Source organism: Giraffa tippelskirchi, chromosome 2, assembly GCF_054371585.1.
Source record: "Giraffa tippelskirchi isolate mGirTip1 chromosome 2, T2T-mGirTip1v1.2.pri, whole genome shotgun sequence".
NCBI lineage: Eukaryota > Metazoa > Chordata > Mammalia > Artiodactyla > Giraffidae > Giraffa > Giraffa tippelskirchi.
Genome location: NC_137276.1, coordinates 107,600,978 through 107,621,360, shown reverse-complemented (window position 1 = coordinate 107,621,360; position 20,383 = coordinate 107,600,978). Strand labels below are relative to the sequence as shown.

The window sequence follows — 20,383 nt, the reverse complement described above, 5'->3', positions numbered from 1 at the left end:
GTGCGTGAGCTCTTCCTGTGACAGGAGGGGACCAAGCCTGATTAGTGCGCCGGGGCCAGCTGGAAGGAGACACCCTTCCACCGTGGCCGACACCTGCCTGGTCACGTCCACATCAAGGTTAGCCTGAAACAGGACCTACTGGGGCCTCAGAATATGTCACTCTCTCTTTGGTGACATGTTGGTAAATAGACTTTCGTCGAAGAAAAAGAAAAAGGAAGAGGAAGTCACACTTAGAAGACAGGGCTAGCTTTCCTAGCCAGTAACCACATTAGAGGGGCTTCCCAGGTGGCTCTAGTGGTAACGAATCTGCCTGCCAATGCAAAAGGTGCAGGTTTGATCCCCAGGCCGGGAAGATCCCCTGGAGGACGGCATGGCAACCCACTCCAGTGTTCTTGCTTGGAGAATCCCATAGACAGAGGAGCCCAGTGGGCTACAGTCTATGAGGTCATAAAGAGTCAGACACAACTGAGCACACACACAGACACTCACACAAAACTACATTAGAACACAGGGCCTGGCTCTCACCTCTAGAAAAAGATGAGTCTTCAGCAACAAATGGAGAGGAATTAGAGCCATCTGGACATTGATTAAGACCCGATGCTTTGTACCGGTATTTCTGTTCTCCCATGTGTATGTTGAACCCTATCTCTAACATGATGGAATTCAGAGGTGGGGCCTCCCAGAGGTGATTAGGCCACAAGGGTGGAGCTGGGTGAGGAGGTTAGTGCCCATATAGTGCCCAGAAGAGAGCTGGCTTCTCTTCCTGCTGCACCATGTGAGGGTTCCTGGGGAAGGGAGCTGCCCACCAGCTGGGAAGCAGGCTCTCTCCAGATGTTGGATCTGCTGGAGCCTTGATCTGGGACTTTTCAGCCTCCAGAAATACACGTTTGAAATGAGAGAAGTAAATGTTTATTGTTTTAGCCACTCAGTCTATGATATTTTTGTTACATCAGCCCAATCTGAGATACCTGATTTTGATGGAAACTCAGAAATGAGTAGAGATGGAAAGCATTTCAGCCGAATTTCACTAAAATCCAAGAACCAAACTGTAAGAGACACTATTTTTCCTTTTTCTATTATTTCAACCACCTGAAATAATTCCCTTGGGCAATAAAGAAAAAAAATGTAGGAAGTCTGTTTAGAACACTTATCCTTTAAGCTAACTGACTTGAAAGGAGAATACCATACACTTTCAAGGATTATAACCACATATAAAGTGGCCCTGCAGCTGGGTGTGGTCAGCCAGGCAGAAGTGATGTGAGGCATTTCTTGGGAGCACAGCTCTCCCTTGGTTCCCGGGATCTGCAGGGGATTGGTATCAGGATTCCCTTTAGAGACTCAAATCTTCATATTCAAATCCCTCACATACAATGGCTAAGAACAGTCAGCCCCCATATGGGCAGGTTTCACAGCCCTCTGGACACGGAGGGCTGACTGCATCCTAAGAGGAGAGGGGCAGGTGACGCCCAGGCCGGGAAAGAGACTTGGACTGCATCTGGCCTCTTCACTTCTGAGGGGAACCTGGCAGGGAGCTCAGACCATCTGTGCCTCAACTTCCTCTTCCTATAATGGACAGGCAGTGAAGGGGCTGGAAGCTGACTTTCTATGTTGTCTCTGGGTCCCCCTCTTATTCCCAGCCCACCTTATGCTCTCCCCACCTGAAACCCCCTTGGGTCAGGTATGTGCAGACTCAGCCCTCACCTCCTAGACACCTCTGTCCAAGGCCACTGGCTCAGAGAAGCTCCTAAGACCAGGCCTGAACTAGCGCCGGCTCAGTCCTCTCTGGGCAGCTCTGTCTGGTTGGTTTTCTCTCTGTACCCCATGCCTGCCCTCTTCCCCTGAGGATGTGAGGTCCACAGGGGCAAGGGGATTTCGGGTGAGAGGTGAGGGATGATGCCCCTGGCACAGCCTCACCTGGAGAGGGGCTGCAACCCCAAATGCTGCAGATGGCTGTCCGATGAATGAATTGCTCACAAATTTGAGTCACAAACTTAAAGTAAGCATAGCCCACCATCCAAACAAAATGAACAAATGTGAACTGAAGAAATACAACACCGTGGGTGTCTGTGACAGGTGTCACCGAGGCAGGACCCCAACTGTCTGCCTGCGGAACTCACCAGAGGCTTGCTCCTCTCCTCGGTTGGGACTGGCTTCTGCGGCCAGAACCTGTGTGCACCATTCTCGTAGCCTCTTGGATACTGGGGGGATAAAGTTAATTACAGCAATTACTGAATCAATGATCAGAAATGACACCTACACTCACTGCAGCAAGGATACTGTCTTCACGAAAATGCTACCAAGGAAATCTAAGGCAAATGTTTAAAACAAAACAAAGGCTACTCAGTTCATTCTCAAGACTCCAGACCCTCAGAATAATAGGGTAAAAATGAAATCCTTTCCTGAAGAATCATCCAAGACTGAAGAACGTTGCTGTTATTGTTCAATCACAAAATCACATCCAACTCTTTGTGACCCCATGGACTGCGGTACACCAGGCTCCTCCGTCCATAGGATTACTCAGGCAAGAATACTGGAGTGGGTTGCCATTTCCTTCTCCAGGGGATCTTCCTGACCAGGGAATGAATCCACATTTCCTGCATCAGCAGGTCAATTCTTTATCACTGCACCACCTGGGAAGCCCCTAATTAGCTATACTCCAATTGTTGTTGTTGTTCACTCAGTCTTGTCCGACTCTGCAGTCCCACAGACTGCAGCCCACCAGGCTCCTCTGTTCTCCACTATCTCCCAGAGTCTGTTCAAATTCATGTCCATTGAGTCAGTGATGCCATCCAACCATCTCATCCTCTCCTGCCCCCTTCTCCATTTGCCCTCAAGCTTTCCCAGCATCAGGATCTTTTCCAATGAGTTGGCTCTTCACATCAGGTGGCCAAAGTATTAGAGCTTCAGCATCAGTCTTTCCAATGAATATTCAGGGTTGATTTCCTTTAGGATTGACTGGTTTGATCTCCTTGCACTCCAAGCGACTCTCAAGAGTCTTCTGAAGTACCACAATTTGAAAACATCAGTTCTTCGGCTCTCAGCCTTCTTTATGGTCCAGTTCTCACATCCATACATGACTACTGGAAAAATGATAGCTTTGATTATATGAACCTTTGTCGGCGAAGTGACTAGACTGAAGAATAAAAAAAAGTAAAAATGCTGGTTAAGGCAACTTAACATTTTTAGGACTGAAAGGAAAAGGCCTTCAGAAATAACACAGGCCAATGTTTTTCTCTAACAAGTGAAAAAAAAGAGACCTTCTTACACCAGCAGATTCAGAAGGAAGAAAACACCCTCCATATAGGCTTGTCGGACAAGATACAGCTCACCCACTGGGGTTATGGTGTATACGTGTGTGTGTGTGTGTACAGTAAATATGTTTTAATTTCTCTTGGTTCCCAGGTGGCATCAGTGGTAAAGAATCCACCTGCATTGCAGGAGACCTGGGTTCTATCCCTGGATTGGGAAGATCCTCTGGAGGAGGGCGTGGCAACCCACTCCAGTATTCTCGCCTGGAGAATTCCACGGACAGAGGAGCCTGGTGGGCTACAGTTCATGGAGTCGCAAAGAGTCAGACAGAACTGAGCGCACATGCATTGCACTGCACTTAGTTTCTCTTAGATGCACTTAGGAGTGAAATTGCTGGGTCATCTGGTAACTCTATGCTTAACGTTTTGAGGAACTGCCAGACTGTTTTCCAAAGTGGTTGCACCATTTTAATATCCTCACCAGCAGTGTATGAGGGTTCCAATTTGCTGTTATCTTGTTGATTCCAGCCACTGCAGTGAGTATGAAGTGGTATCTCATTGTGGTTTGGATTGCATTTCCCTGATGATTAATGACATTAAACTAAGCTTTTCATGTGTTTATTGGCCACTTATTTATCTTCTTTGGAGAAACATCTCTTCAGATTCTTTTAACCTTTTTAAACTAGGTTGTCTTTCTATTACTGAGTTCTAAGTGTTCTTTATATAGTTCAATTCACTCACTCAGTCGTGTCCAACTCTTTGCGACTCCATGGACTGTAGCATTCCAGGCTTCCCTGTCCATCACCAACTCCCAGAGCCTGCTCAAACTCATATCCATCGAGTCAGTGATGCATTCCAACCATCTCATCCTCTGTCGTCCCCTTCTCCTTCCGCCTTCAATCTTTCCCAGCATCAGGGTCTTTTCCAATGAGTCAGCTCTTTGCATCAGGTGGCCAAAGTATTAGAGCTTCAGCTTCAGCATCAGTCCTTCCAATGAACATTCAGGACTGATTTCCTTTAGGATAGTTCCTGAAGAACTATGGACAGAGGTTCATGACACTGTACAGAAGGCAGTGATTAAGACCATCCCAAAGAAAAGGAAATGCAGAAACACAAAATGGTTGTCTGAGGAGGCCTTACAAATAGCTGAGAAAAGAAAAGCTAAAGGCAAAGGAGAAACAGAAAGATACACTCTTCTGAATGCAGAGTTCTTTACCTAATCTAGATACAAGTCTATGATCAGATATATGACTTGTGCATGTTTTCTCCCATTCTTTGGGTTGTATTTTCACTTTCTTGATGGTATCCTTTGAAGCCTAGAAGTTTTAAATTCAGTGAAGTCCAATTTATCTGTTTTTACCTCCATGCTTTGTGGTTTTGGTGTCATATCCAAGGAGGCTTGGCTTAATCCAAGATTATGAAGATTTCCTCCTGTATTTTCTTCTAAGAGTTTTATAGTTTTAGCTCTCACCTTTAGGTCTTTGGGGCTTCCCTGATAGCCCAGTTGGTAAAGAATCAGCCTGTAATGCAGGAGACCCCGGTTCAATTCCTGGGTCAGGAAGATCTGCTGGAGAAGGGATAGGCTACCCACTCCAGTACTCTTGGGGTTTCCTTGTGGCTCAGCTGGTAAAGAATCTGCCTCTAATGCAGGAGACCTGGGTTCAATCCCTGGGTTGGGAAGATCCCCTGGAGAAGGGAAAGGCTTCCCACTCCAGTATTCTGGCCTGGAGAATCCCAAGGACTGTATAGTCCATGGGGTCGCAAAGAATCGGACACGACTGAGCGACTTGCACTTTCACTTTAAGTCTTTGATCCATTTTAATTTTGTGTATGGTATGAGGAAGTGTTCCAAATTCATTCTTTGAAAGTGGATATTCAGCTGTCTCAGCACCAAGACTATCTTTTTCCCATTGAATAGTCTTGGCACCTTTGCTGAAAAACAATTGACCATACATGTGAGGGTTTGTTTCTGGACTCAGGTCTAGTCTATCGATCTATATGTCTAACCTTATGTTAATAACATAGACAGAGCCTTAATTAGAGCAGCTTTGTAGTAACTTTTGAAATTAGGATGTGTGAGTCCAACTTTGTTCTTTTTCGGGATTCTTTTGGCTATTCTAGATTCCTTGAATTTTCATAAGAAATCAAGGATAAATTTGTCAGTTTTTGCCAAGAAGCCAGCTGGGGTTTTGATATAGATTACACACAATTAGTAGGTCCATTTAGGGAAATACTGCCATCTTGACAATATTCACTGAGTCCTCCTGGCAGTGAATACAGGATGTATTTTCATTTCTTAGGCCTTCAATTTCTTTCAACAATGTTTTGTAGTTTTCAATGTATCAGTCTTGTCCTTCCCTGGTTAAATTTATTCCTGAGTATTTCATTTCTTTTGCTATTGCTGTAAATAAAATTGCCTTCTTAATTTCATTTTTGGATTGTTCATTGCTAATGTATAGAAATACAACTGACTTTTATATACTGATTTTGTATCTTGCAACCTTGCTAATTTTTTAATTAGCTCGAATAGGTTTTTGGTGGATTCCTTGGGACTTCCTATAGACAAGATCACATCGTCTGCAAAGAGGCACTTTTGACTTATTCTTGTCCAATCTGCATGCCTCAAATTTCATTTTCTTGTTCAAATGCTCTGGCTAGAACTTCCTGTACGTTAACTAGAAATGGTGAGAGCAGTCATCCTTGTTCTGTTCCTGATGTTACAGGGAAAGCATTCCATCTTTCATGATGAAGTGTGATGTTAGTTGTGAATTTTCATAGATGCCCTTCATCTGGTTGAGGCAAGTCTCTTCTATGTCTAGTCTGTTGAGTGTTTCATCATTAAGGGATGCTGGATTTCATTGAAGGCTTTCTCTGCTTCTATTGAAATGACCCCAGAGTTTCTGTTCTTTATTCTATTGAGGTAGAGTATTACATTAATTGATGTTCAGGTGTTAAACCAGGTGTATACCTGGAATAAATCCCATTGAATCATGATGCTTAACCCTTTTTATATGCTGCTGGATTAGTATTTTGTTAAGTTTTGCATCTACACTTATGAGAGAACTTGGTCTGCAGTTTTCTGTTCTTGTGATGTCTTATCTTCTTATATTATAGGATAATATAGAATAAGTGGGGAGTGTTCTCTTTTATTTCTTTGGGAGAGTTTTTGAATAGCTGGTATTAATTCTTTGAATGTTTGGTAGAATTCACCAGTGAAGTCATCTAGTCCTGGGGTTTTCTTTGCATTAATATTAAAACTTTTCATTAATAATTCAGTTTCTTTCCTTGTTATAGGTTTATTCAGATTCTCTCTCAAGTCAGTCCTGGCAATTTATATTTTACTAGGAATTTCCCCATCTATTCTAAGTTACCTAACTTGTTAGTATACAGTTGTCCATAGAATTCCTTTATACTTCTTCTTTCTATAAAGTTGGTAGTAACATCCCCTCTCTCATTCCAGATTTTGGTAATGTGAATCTTCTGTCTTTTTCCTGATCAGTCTAAAGGATTCTCCATTTTATAGATATTCTCAAAGAACCAACTTTTGACTTGTGGTCAAAAAATGTTGCCTTCCAGTTTCAGTAAACAAAGAATGTTGCTGCCACCAAGCCATCAGCCACTACAGCCCCCTTCTAAGGTGTGCCCTGAGGGGTTTCAGGAAGATGAAAAAGGATCCTAGCCATAGATACTAGGATATCTAGGATGCTTATCTAAGGAGTAATTTCAATGAGCCCAGCCTCCTGCATCTTACCATACAGACACAAGCAATAAAGTCATTTACTTGAGATGTCTGATTTTTTGTGATTAGCAATAATCTTTCGAAGTATGTGGCTTTGTTTTTTCAACAAAAACTCCTATCCATCCTGGCCCCTCCCTTACCTCTTTGTAACACTTCCTCAGAGCCACTGAGAGGCTTCAGTCCTCAGTGAGTTCTCTGAATAAAATATTACTCACAATTTACAGGTTGTGTGTTTTTCCTATTGACAGGTTTAATTGATTTTCTCTATTGTTTTTCTATTATTTTCTGTTGCTGTTTGTTTGTTTTTAATGAAAGAGTCCCTATGGGACTTCCCTGGTGGTCCAGTGGTTAAGAATCTGCCTTGCAATGCAGAGGACATGAGTGCAATCCCTGGTTGGGGAACTAAGATCCCACATGACAAGAAGCAACTAAGCCTGCAAGCCACAACTTCTGAGACTGCATGACTCAAGAAGATTCTGCATGCTGCAACTAAAACTCAGAACAGCCAAATAAATAAATTTAAAAAAAAATTTTTTTTAAAAAGAATCCTTATATTTTATAAACATACACTGAAATAGTCAGAAACAAAATGTTATAAAATGATACCAGTATTTGCATACAAAATAAACCCTGAGGAGAAGGGGGGTCTTAGAAGGGGTACTGATAACATGAGATGGGCAGGTAATGGGTACATGCACATTCATGATACTATTCTTTTTACTTTCTTACATGTTTTAAAATTCCCATAACAAAAACTTTAAAGAACTGGAAAAATAAAAACTGCATGCTGAAAAGAACTTCGGATGGGAAATTCCCAGGACAGGGCTGTGCCCAGAAGTCAGCACCTGTGAAAGGCCTTGCAAACGCAGCTTTGCACAGAGCTCTGCTCACGATGAGGGGCAGGTGTGAAGGGACAGAGCAGACAGGGAAGCGGCCGAGCTTAGCCCCAGCCCCTGGCCTCTGGGGCCCCTCAGGAAGCCCTCCCTTCCCCCAACCCATGGGTCTATCCAGGGCCCTACAGGAAGTGAGCAGAATTCCTGTGGGAAAGAGAACTTTGGGATTGTTGCAAAATCTGAGGAAACATCCCTAGAAATCAGTCCTGTCTCTCCCTCTGACCAAATCCCTCTGAGAATTGGAAAGAGGAAGGGGAGCCCCGATTCCCCATGAGACCTGGGGAAGCTGGCACCCCAGGGGCTCCTCAAGCTGTCAGGGGACTGAGCAGGGGAAATGACTCAGCTTTGGCCCAGGTCACACACACAAGTGCAGGAATGCCTCCAGCATGGGGATGCTCTTCCATATGTCTGAGCTGTGCACAAGAACAATTACACATGAGGATGACAATGATTGTTATCATTATTAAGTAATCTTTTTTCTAAAACTGCCAATATTTTGAGGGTGGGACTGGTGTGCACATTTGGATACCCAACTGACAGGACAGACAGGATCAGGCTGGTGACAGTAACCAGACACAGACCTGGGAGACATGAGAAGCAGAGAGCATGTCCTTACCGTGGCCAGGGAGGAAAAGCAGGCAATGTCCTTCGGATCTGAAACACCAAAAAGCAACAGTGTGAATCAGAGCTTGATGCTTCCTCTGACACAAGAAATTAAACCAGAACAAGGCACCATCTGACACTTTTACTAAATTAACAACCATTTAAAAAAAAAGACAATGCGCAAGGCAGCATGTCTGGTGGGATGAGGGCAGAGGTTGGCCACCCCCGCACAAACCCACATGCACACACTCCTTCCCTCACTCAGGCCCCGAGACTGCCTGATCCCTGCGCACTGAAGCTGGGAGAACAGGTAACCAGTGCCAGCAAACACAGGTCATCATGAATCTGAAGCCCGCTTTGCAAAATGGAAAATAGTTTACAAACAAAAACAAGCAGAGCATATGTGTACTGTGGAGACCAGCCTTGTCAGATACATTTAAAGGATAAGTGTCAGAAGGAAATAGAAAACATGACCAGTAGATCTGAGCAGTGGGACTCTGATAACATTTGGGATGAGTCATTTAATGTTATGGGATGAATAAGAAGGAAAGATTGGTGGGCACAAGACACCTATCTTGAAATAGAACAAAATGCCTTTTACTGAAATGCAAGGAGGTGTGAAATAAAAGTCATATTTTATAGCAAGCAAAGAAAAATTTAAACATGAAGATTCTTCTCTGCCCTTTGGAGACCTCTCCTCCTCACTCTGCATTCTGTTTCTGGATTAGGCATGGACCAGACCTCATCAGGGCTTCTCTGGTGGCTCTAATGGTAAAGAATCTGCCTGCAATGCAGGAGACTGGGCTTCAATCCCTGGGTCGGGAGGATCCCCTGGAGGAGGGAATGGCAACCCACTCCAGTATTCTTGCCTGGAGAATCCCATGGACAGAGGACCCTGGTGGGCTATAGTCCATGGGGTCACAAAGAGTCAGACATGTCTGAGCGAATGACACTTTCACTTTTCAAACCTCCCCATTGGCAGGAACACCTGCTCAGCCAGGAAGAGCAACATTCTCCCAGCATCCACAGAACAGTCCTTAAAGATCACATCCCTTCTGGGTCTGGTCAGGGGTCACAGGACCCACCTCGATGCCGCTCAGATCTGGATTTGTAATCTGTCAATAACATGACATTTGATGTACAGTCCTCTGTCTCAAAAACCTGGACACTCTTCCCAGGTAATAGTAATCCTCAATTTGGCTCAAATAAAACTTTCCAATTCTTTCTTAGATCTACTGATTAATTTTTCGTCGATGGAGGGAAGGACATGAAAAGGAACAAAACCAGAAGCTAGGCTTTTTTCATTTTCCTAATTTAAGACCATGTCCATGTGATCTGGGAATGAGAGCTGAGCTTATTGCCCCGAGTAGCCTTGGGAAGCAAACCCCACTTCTTGAGGATCCAGAAAGCCACCTTTCAACAGCTCTGCTCCATCCTCACCACCCATAAAAAGATGGTGAGACAGTTTCACTGCCTTGAAACACAAACTGAGCCACAGGACTTTAAACTTCCCACAGTGGAGTTCCCTCCTGCAAGACACAGAGGGTGACATTGTATAGGGGTCCCTGGACCACATGCGATCCTGGGCTGCAAGCTCCTCTCAGCTCGTCCTCTGCTGAGGGTAGGCCCAGGGAGCACTGGTGGGCCTGATGGCTCTGGGGATATGCACTGACATCAGCTCCCCTCAACCCTCAGCTTTCCCCTGCCCATAATGCAAGCCCCTGGGGCAGTTCCAATGGCTCATCCTTGTGGGTATGGCCAGTGCCCAGGATGTGTTTTTTCCTGGGATTTCACCTGTGGGACACTGGCACATGTGACCCTTGGCTGGGATATGTCTGAGGGCACCTTCCCAGGCAGCCCTAGTGGAGCCAGAGGACAAGGTGCCCACAGGGTCCTTGGGCCCAGCCCTGGGCAGGAAGGACGAGCAGGGACGGCCTGTCCCTCACTGCTGGTTACAAGAAGGGGCACACCTGCAGCTTTGCCACCCACCCCAGAGTAAGGGATCAGGGATGATGAGGGAGCAGAAATAAATCACCAAGATGCACGTGGACCTGATCTTTTCTCTCTGCAGGTGCTCTGCCCTTGGACACAGGATGTGCTTACAGTTGCCTCCTGTCATTCATACAAACGCCACTTCATTGTTACGGGGAAGAATACAGTACCGATCCCTTTGACAGAAAGGACCCCGTGGTCTTCTGTTCTGCTGTAGAGGACAACCAGCAGCCTGATAGAGTGACAGTGTCTACAGTGGACTCGGGCTCACAGGTGACATTGGGACCAGGAGGAAAAGACTCATTCATGAGGACCTGGCTAGGGTCAAGCCTGCCCACATGTTTCTCTCTTTGTTGTGACTTGTGGACATGGGGCCCTGGTACCCGGGCCCCAGCATTGGGGGGTGGGGGGCCTGGTCAGGGGGCCACAGAAATGCCTCCTCCCACGAGGCTGGCTACAGGGGCTGTCCCAGGGGGAGATGTCAGGGGCACAACCAACTGGCATCCTGTCAAAGCTGTGTGCACAGAGCAGCAGCTCTAGAGCTCGATCTCAAGAGGAAGACAGTCAGTGGAGAAACACCAAGTGCAGAAGGTGCACACAGCCCCATGAGCTAGGCCCTGGGGGCCTTGGCAGAGGCCAGGCACGGACAGGGGGAGCAGCCAAGGGCGGTCTTTGGTGGTCTTTAGACAAGCATGGCCAGGCCTGTGGGGAGAAGAGCTGCTCAAGGCAGAGAGGGCAAGACTGGGTGACTGAGTGATGCTCGAGGGGAGGGGGGACCAGAGTGTGCAGAGACCCCTGCCCCAGCCGGGAGGGGTACAGGGGAGGGGGCAGGTGTGGGGCAGAGGAGGAGGAGCAGTGAGAGGGCATTTCTGGGGGCCTTGTGAAGAACAGGGACCAGGAACTCAATGGATGGTCTTGCATAACCTTGAACATATTTACTGGTAACAGCGAAAGGCTAAGACTGCGTGTAAGGAGACCCAGCATCGACCAGACGAATGTGATGAAAGGAGGGGAGGGGGCCTCCGTGGCTGGGACTTCAGCCCCACAGCCTGCAGCACCCCAAGACCGCTGTTAGTCTTCAGGGCCCACTGAGGGCCGCCTCCCCTAGGCCAAGGAGAGGGGACACGAGTGCTCAGTGTGCCCCAAGTCAGTGTCAGTACATCTCCCAGGAACACTTTAGGGCCTTGGGGTACCTGGGCAGGTGCATTTCATCCCAGAGTGGGCCAGGGGCAGGGGGCGGGAAGGGTCACCATGGAAACAGGAGAGAGGGTGAGAGGATGGTGCATAGGTAGGAAAGTACCCCCTCCCCCAATCACGACCACACAGACCCGCTCAGCATTGCCCAGCCCCTCAGAAGCCACAGAAGCTGCGGCTCTGGGGAGGATGCTCTCATTTTATTACAAAAGATGAAATCAGGACTTCCTTGTTCCTGGAAATCCTGTCCCACCCTGGATGACTGAGTCCCAGCCAGGCCAGCAAAACAAGCTCCTGTCCACTGCCACACACTCTGTCCCTCATCACCTCGCCTCTTTCCCCCAGAACCGCCCCTTTGTCAGTTAAGGAGGAGAATAAAAGCCACTGTGGACTCTGGACTCTGGGCAGAAGGCACGGGGGGGGGGGGCCCTGTGAGTCACTGTCCAGGTGACCCGGCGCCAGGTGCTGGGGAGACAGCCTGGAGGAAAACAGGGGACGTGGTGGCCTTTCCCGGAACTTCGGTGACACCCAAGCTACAGTTAATTCCACAGGTTGGCAAGGAAGCCAAAATACCCACCCTCCCCTGCACATAAGCTGTTTAACAATTCACTTGTTCGGGCCATTTCGAGATTTGCTAAAAGCTTACTCAGCCCCTTGAGAAATCGGTGACACTGGGAGGTGAGCAGCGCCCCCCTGCTCGCATTGCGGGGGGGGGTGGGCGGCTAGGGTTGGGTGTGGCAGGGCGGTAATTCCTCATTTAACTTTCTGTCCTCACTGACAGGACAACATTGGCTGGAGAGCCTCCTGTGTGCCCCACTAAATGGGTGGTTATTTTAAAAATGCAAAGCTTACCATTAGAAACAAGAAAAAAGAAGTGAGAAACTTCACATGCCTTAATCTTTTGGATGATGAAACTGCAGAGCTGAGGCTGCAACTACAGGGATGAAGTCATTTGACTGCAGAGCATCTCTACCTGGGAGCTGACAGTGGGCACTGTCTAGTACCATATGATTTTATTTAGCTTTAAACCAAATCAAAGATGTAAACGCCAAATATAACTCATCAGAATAGCTTGTGGGATTAGAACACCCTGACAAATAACAGCTAAAGCAGCACTTGCTTCTCTACGGTTAGTGTAACTGTTAGGATCCTTGTCCTGCCAACCATGATTTAAAAAATTACTTTCAAATGCAGTTAAAACAGAAGTCTGGTATTGAGTCCAGGATGGAACAAAGGATAGGATTTTCTGGTAGAACACGCTTGTCTAATTAAGATATATGAGCTTAAGTCATGCCATGGTTTTAAAACATTGTCAAGGATATATCTTATCAGAGAGCAAACAACTGGCAAGGCATGTTTCAGTTTGTGGCAGCAAGACTCGGATGAGTGGGTGCAGCCACATGGGCTGGACAGTGAGCAACGTGGCAGGTGGAGGAAGACCACATATGCCTGATTCTGCAGAGTGGGGGAACAGGGCCGGAAGAGTTTCAACAGCAGTTTACTTCAGAAATCAGGAAACAACAGAAAATCCAACCAGGCCAGGAGAACAACAGCTCATCAGGGAAGCCGGTACCTAAGAAGGAAGTCTGCCTGGCCTGGGAGGGCCAGGCAACCCCATGCCTGCCTGGGACGAAGCCACAACAGCCTCTTCTCCTAAACTCGTCCCCCAGAAGCCACCACCCACCCCAGGGAGGGGTGGTCATCTATGGTACTTACGTTCGATGAGAAACAGAAAGCACAGGATCCCCATGGCAGCCACGATGGCCCCGGGCACGATGAAGGACAGGCCCCAGCACGTGGACACCCAGTAGCCAGCGATCAAGGAGCCCAGTATGTTGCCCACGGACGTATGAGAGTTCCAGACTCCCATAATCAAACCTCGCCTGCAACACAGCAAGAGATGGCACGTGAGGTCTCAGGGTTTCAGTGGGTCAGTACGTGAGCTCACAGCAGTGCCTGTGTAGTGCATGAGCTGATGTAGAAATAAATGGGGCTTCCCAGGTGGCACAGTGGTAAGAATCCACCTGCCAGTGCAGGAGATGTGGGTTTGATTTCTGGGTCAGAAAGATACCCTGGAGAAGGGAATGGCAACCCACTCCAACATTCTTGCCTGGGAAATCCCATGAATAGAGGAGCCTGGAAGGCTACTGTCCATGAGGTCACAAAGAGTCAGACATGACTTAGCAACTGAGCACACACCCAGAAATAAACAGGCAGTGCACACATCATCTCTGCAAGACTTGGGACTGGGGTGTTTATGAGACAGCTGTATCTTCACTTACTCTGGCTGTATAATTACATCTCTCTCAGCTTATTCATTTTATGATTAAACGAGGAAAGCGGCCTTTTCCTGAAATTCTTGGAAAGCTTGAAATTTAAATTTGTGCCTTTGCAATCTAAATACAGGGCTTCCCTTGTGGCTCAGCTGGTAAAGAATCCACCTGCAATGTGGGAGACCTGGGTTGGGAAGAGCCCAGGGTTGGGAGCTTCCCTGGGTTGGGAAGATCCCCTGGAGAAGGGAAAGGCTACCCACTCCAGTGTTCTGGCCTGGAGAATCCCGTGGACTGTATAGTCCATGGGATTTCAAAGAGTTGGACACAACTGAGCAATTTTTACTTCACTTCACTTTACTTCCCAGTGGTGCTAGTGGTAAAGAACCCGCTTGCAATGCAGGAGACACAAGAGATGTGGGTTAGATCCCTGCATGGTGAAGATCCCCTGGAATCGGGTATGGCAACCCACTCCAATATTCTCACATGGAGAATCCCCATGGACAGAGGTGCCCAGAGGGCTACAGTCTATAAGGTCACAAAGCACTGGACACGACTGAGCAATTTAGCAAGCACATAACCTGAATACAATCATCTGATGAAACATCTTGTTAACAAAATTTCATGCTGATGAACCCACCAGATGAACATGGCTAAATAAAGCTAGATGAGTGGGTTTCCTGTTTTAGCTTCCCCATGTTGTCCAGCATCTCCGATCACTTTCCAGTCGTGGTCCTGGCTGTGCTGTGTGTCACACGAACATTAGGATGGCCTCTGATTGCAGTCAAGTCCAGAAGTGAGTACAGCTCTGCTACCAGGTGCTAGGTGACCTTGACAGGACCTGCCAACACTTCCCTGTACCTGCCAGTCTGTGAATAGGTAGTTTCTGCTTCCAAAGGCCTGGGGCGAGGCCCTGATTGATTTCTTCCAGGTTCCTGGGAGGCCAGGTAAAGCCCGGGCTACTGGTGGGCTTGTGAGGGTGACTCAGACTCCACCCCGCCCACAACGGGGGGCATCTCCTGGGACCGCGGCCCATCTGAATTTCAGACACTCAAGTCCCAGAGGTTTCAAGCATCTTATCTCATAGAGTAGACTAAGGTGATTTTTCTGTAATCAATCTGAAGAAAAACTAAAAATAAAGTGGTCTAGTTTTCATCAGAAGAATGAAAGCTGCTGGAAGCAAGCTGCCTTCCTCACCTGCCTTTTCCAAACCAGTTCCCGAGGCAGGTGACAACGCTGGGCCAGCCAGTGGTCTGCACAAGTCCATTGATGATCTGCGACAGAGAGCAAAGGAGAAGACCACTGAGGGGGACACGCACACTGAGGGGGCCCGTGCTCAGGGATTTGGGTGCACAGCAGGGACCCTCATAGGAAGAAGGGGCAGAAACCCATTCGATGGGAGCTTCGATAGCCAAACGTGTATTTTAACTATATATATGTATATGTGTGCTAGGTTGCTCAATCATGTCCGACTCTTTGTGACCTCATAGACTGTAGTCTGCCAGGCTCCTCTGTCCATGGGATTTCCCAGGCAAGAATACTGAAGTGGGTTGCCATTTCCTACTCCAGGGGGTCTTCCCAAGCTAGGGAATGAACTCAGGTCTCCCACATTACAGGCACATTCTTTACCACTGAGCCACCAGGGAAGCCCATATATATGTATATATATTGGAGAAGGAAATGACAATCCCATGGACAGGGGAGCCTGGTGGGCTACAGTCCATAGGGTTGCAAAGAGTCAGACATGACTGAGCAACTGAGCACACATATATATACCTTATTATGAGAGTAATGTGTGCCTACTATGAAAATTTTAGAATAAGCAGAGAGAAGAAAGAAAAGAAAAATCTCTCGCTGAGAGATGAACAGCTTGGGGCCAAGCTGTCCAGTCTCTTTCCAACCTAAAACTTTATAAAAAGAGAAAAACCTTCTCCGTTTTATAGAACTGTGATGAAACCACAAATGTGGCTTATAAATTGCACATTTTCCCTTCTTCCACCATCAACTTGCTAAGGCTCCACTGAAATGAGCATAACCTTGACCTGGCAACTGGAGAAACATTCTCCACTTGCCAAGAGTGCCTTAAGCTTTCGTTGGAAGAAGGGACTTAAGAACTGTATTGGCAACTGGCTTTGCTTTCATCTCAGCGGGCTCAGGGGCAGCTTTAGGAGGCAACACGAAGCAAGGTCCAACCTCCAGTCTCCTTCAACATCCGCAGGGAAGGACTGGCCTCCGGGAGGCAGCCTGGGAGCCACTGGTCTGGCCTTGGGGGCCACCAGGCTCAGCCTTCCCTCCAGGAACATGCTGCGACTCTGGGGAATTCTAATTTTCTGTATTACTATAAAGTGTGCATAACTTTGGTAACAAAAACAGTCAAACTCTTTCAAGTCCCATGGTGAAAGTTGTAAAAGCAAATTACATACAATTTGCCCCATGATCTTAGAACACCCTCCTGGGCTCTCTGGAAAGCCTCAGAAGTTGAGCATCATTGCTTTGAGTCCTTTTCCATGCCTGGTCAGTATTAACCACAGGGCTGCTGGCATGGGCAGAGCCGAGTGTTTCAGGCAGCACTGGGCCTGCTAGAAGGGGCTGGCCACAGGCCTGTCTAGCCCTCAATCTCTGCAGCTCTGTCAGACTCTCACTTTTCATCCCCACTGACTGCCCCCAAGGCCCCTCAACCCTCCCCTCTCCTTGCCACACCCACATCCCCCAACTCTGGAGCAGTCAAATCTGTGACAGGACAGAGCATCTCAGACGCATCCAAATGAAGGCAGAAGGACTCATAGGGCTTCATGCTCCAATCCCCCTGCTGGGGTAAAAACAAATAGGATTCTTTAAGCGGCAACTCCTGACACTAAGAAACACTTCGTGGCTGCTGGCATCTCAGAGCAGAGGAGAGAAAAGGGGCCATGTGGTTCAGTGCTGACCCTGACCTCAGACAGGACACAGCTCTGCCCCCTCTCCCATCCTCTGCCGTCTTCTCTCTTGGCAGAGGTGACATGAACACCCCATCCAGCTCATGGTGGAAACCCAACATGTGGTGAGCCATGGACCAGACCTCACCTGAGTTACCACGTAGAACCCGAAACTGTGGATGTTGTAGAAGTACCCTACCCCAAACAGGGCAGTAAAGGCACCGCTGGCCAGCATCCCGAAGGTTAGGTAATACCGGATGGGAAGGCGTTCCCCTATTATGCCACTGAGGATGGAGAAAAAAGAAAGACAAACATGAGAAAATAAACACACCCATAACGTAAATGACCCGGCCATTGCTTTCCGGATGCTTTCATGCTGTTCTCTGAGCTTTTAGAACTTGAAAGCACTTCAATTTCCAGGAAGTTTTAATCATAGTTATTTTTCAATGGAGCATTTATTCACCAGAAATTGGCGACACCCTTTAAGACTTTCTATTTAGAGTAGAAGTTACTGTCAAATAATAAAATTGAAACACTCTGACAGAAAGGATGACTGCCAGTAGAAAAAACCAAAAAACTTGTCCTGCTGGCTTAATCCTGTTTTATATAAAAACAATAGCCAGGGAATATATAGTGTTTGAAAGTTCCAACTGTTGGATTGCAGACAGGTGGCAGGAAAAGGGACCACCTGTGACCTTGGGCAGGTTTCTCGACGCTCTGGCTGGCAGTGAGCCTGTGCATGAGCAGCAAAGGGGCTCTGCTGACGACCCTCCTGCCTCAACCTCTGTGATCTGGTTTAAAGACTGACAGATTCTTTTCTTTAAGGCACAGCCTGAATCCGGGGGGCAGAACCTCTGTGCTCCATCCTCCTTCTAAACAACAGGATGACTCAATAAAGAGCTCATCTTTCGGGAGTACTGCTTCCTAGAGCTGCCTAGGTGCCCAGACAAGTAAATTTGGTTAAGCACCTGGCAGGTGGTGGGTGTGCAATAAAACAGCTCCGGTGCTCCTAGGGAGGGTAAAAGTTTCCAGTTTCAAACCAGGGTGTATATATTTAACAGGTTTTTACCACCATCACACCACACTGCCCAATGCCATAGGAAATACTCTTTATTATGGCCCTGTAGGAAATGTCACCGTGGAACAGCCTGATGTTGTGACTTATTAAGTGAATAAAAAAGCTGGAGAACAATCATTAATGACTTTGAGCCTTTTGCACTCAACCCTTAGGTCTCATTTTCCTCCACGCAATCATTCTATGAGTCAGATAAATATGAAACGTAATGAAGAATGACGCCTACCTGCCCTGGGAACAAACTCCAAACTGCTGGTCTTCCATCTCAAGAACCAGCACCCTAGGGAGCTTTTCCTTCTGAATTTACCAAAAAAAAAAAAGGTCTACCCAGTATCATGTCAGTAACCTTTTAAACACGAAAACAGAGAAAGTGATTTAAAATTACAGACAGCATCCAGGTCAAATTTCAAGCTGAATAGAAACCTGATCATGTACAAACTTGAGAACACCCTAGAGCTAATGGAATTATCTACTTCATCTTGCTCACTGCAGAGAAGAGGAGACATGTCCTTGGGGGGGCTGGCTGAGGTGCCCAAGGTCACAGAGCAAGTGCAGAGTCAGATGGGCCTCCAGAGAGTTACTGCCATCGCTGGGCTTTCAAACGTCCTCCAGTCTCGCTAAACAATACTGAGCCTCAATTTGGTCTCTGTTTACAAGTATTTAGAGAAAAGACCTAACAGAAGGGACAGCATTCCACATTTTATCAGGCTCCTACAGGTAATGAAAGCCATACCACCCCTGCTTGAAGCTGCCAGCATCGAGCTGGGTCAATGCAGGTGCCACTGCGTCTGGCTTATCTGTTAAACCAGCACTGTCCACATCACTGGCCATCTGCCATGGGGTCACTGAAAGGCCATACAAGGAAGCAGGTATACCCTCGAGTCACGAGTCTACTGTGAATTTCGCATTATGTTATTATGAAATAAATAACAGCATTTCATAATAAAATAATATTATTTCATAATAGCCTTGTTGGCGAAGTGCATGAAGAACCATCTTTGCCAATAAATAAGCAATGATAAAGCCACTTTATTCAAACCAGGCTTCTTAGCCTCAGCACCCCTGGCACCTTGGATGGGTAATTCTTTGTGGCGAGGGGCTGTCCTGGGTCCTGTCCCACACTTAGCGGCACCCGGGTCTCTGCCCGCTCGATGCCAGCAGCGCCCCCCTTCTCCAGCTGAGAAAACCAGCAGTGGCTCCAGTGGCTCCTGGCTGAGAACCACATTTAAACACTGTTTTCCAGTAACAGAAAAACACACTCAACCTTTGGGTCTTTTTATATTATTGATTATTGGTGTCCAGGAAAACTGTAGTCTGTAGATCATAAACATTCGACCCCAGGAGGATATGGCTGGTTGGCTGGTTACAGTCGGCACCTTCAGGAGCCTGAGGCTTAGCTCGTCCTTCTCTGAGGCTGGGCGCGTGTTCTGTCCTGCGTCTGTTATTATTTGAGCCGCGCTCAGACAAGCCCTGCTGCTCTATGGATGTGCAAGTACAACAGGGGTTTCCGCAGAAACTGCCTGTCTGGGCACCAGTCACCCAGCCACCCACAGGGTCCTGAGCTTGGGGAGTGGGGCCCAGGGCTGGATAATAACACAGTCCGGGTGGGTCTCAGCAAAGAAGGTAAACATTTATAGGGAAACCAGAGATCCTCAAAGCTCTAAAATCTCTCTCTGAACAAAAGTCTCTTTGGACTAAAGGCCTTGGTCCCTATAAGCCTTTTCTTTTTCTTGGTAAACCTGGTTGGACTGACACAATAGCCATTTTTAATTGGCCAATCACATATCCTATACCCGCTAACATTCACCACCTTCTTAGGCCACTTCAGAACTGGATCAAGAATGGGGTAACGATGATCATATGTAACAGATGCTGGGAACACAGACGGGCCCTCTTCTGAGCATCCTACATATAATAACTTATTTAACTCTCATCACAGGGGTGTGATGAGAGTTCCCCAGTTTTGTAAAGGGGAAACTGAGGCCTGAGGAGGTGCAGTGACTTGTCCAAAGCCACCTGAGCGAGTAGTCAAGCCAGGATCGAATTCCAGCAACGTGTCCCTGGAATCCACACCCACAAGTACCAGGCAGGATGGCCTCTGGCAGACAGGGGAGGCACTGGTCCGGCTGAGCTGGGCATCCAGTGGACACGCCAAGCACACCCTGTGTGAACTGCTCTGACGCCAGGCAGGTTAGTAAACAGACGACAGCCCCTGAAACCAGAGGAGAGGGTGCTCTGCCGGGCTCGCTGAGTGGGGAGCTGCCAGCACCCTGCTCCAGAGTGACCGGGTCTCTGCAGGGTTCACTGTGAGTCTAACTCTGGGCCAGGATAAGCCATCTGAGGTCAGTCTGCCTGGTCAGCAGGACACCTGGGGCATGTGCTGGCTCCCACCTCACCTCATCTCTGAGAAGAGATGAGAGGACCATTACCTGTGGACCGGGCCGCATCTTCAGT

At 47.4% G+C, this 20,383-nt stretch overlaps 1 protein-coding gene and 1 long non-coding RNA gene across 25 annotated transcripts in view; one reads left to right on the top strand and one right to left on the bottom strand.

The window, feature by feature from the left end:
* SLC37A1 (solute carrier family 37 member 1) overlaps positions 1 to 20,383 on the bottom strand; it is a 97,132-nt gene that overhangs the window by 24,398 nt on the left and 52,351 nt on the right. For all 24 annotated transcript variants that reach the window (XM_081574212.1, XM_081574219.1, XM_081574206.1 and 21 more), the window contains 5 exons: positions 17,003 to 17,138; positions 15,137 to 15,213; positions 13,386 to 13,552; positions 8,497 to 8,534; positions 2,118 to 2,198 (listed from right to left, as the gene is read on the bottom strand). In XM_081574212.1, coding sequence (XP_081430338.1) covers positions 2,118 to 2,198; positions 8,497 to 8,534; positions 13,386 to 13,552; positions 15,137 to 15,213; positions 17,003 to 17,138 — 499 coding nt within the window. The remainder of the gene's footprint in view (positions 1 to 2,117; positions 2,199 to 8,496; positions 8,535 to 13,385; positions 13,553 to 15,136; positions 15,214 to 17,002; positions 17,139 to 20,383) is intronic.
* On the top strand, positions 503 to 14,029 carry LOC145539901 (uncharacterized). Its single transcript, XR_014078039.1, has 3 exons — positions 503 to 610; positions 10,555 to 10,748; positions 12,451 to 14,029. It is a non-coding gene; the product is annotated as an uncharacterized LOC145539901 (long non-coding RNA).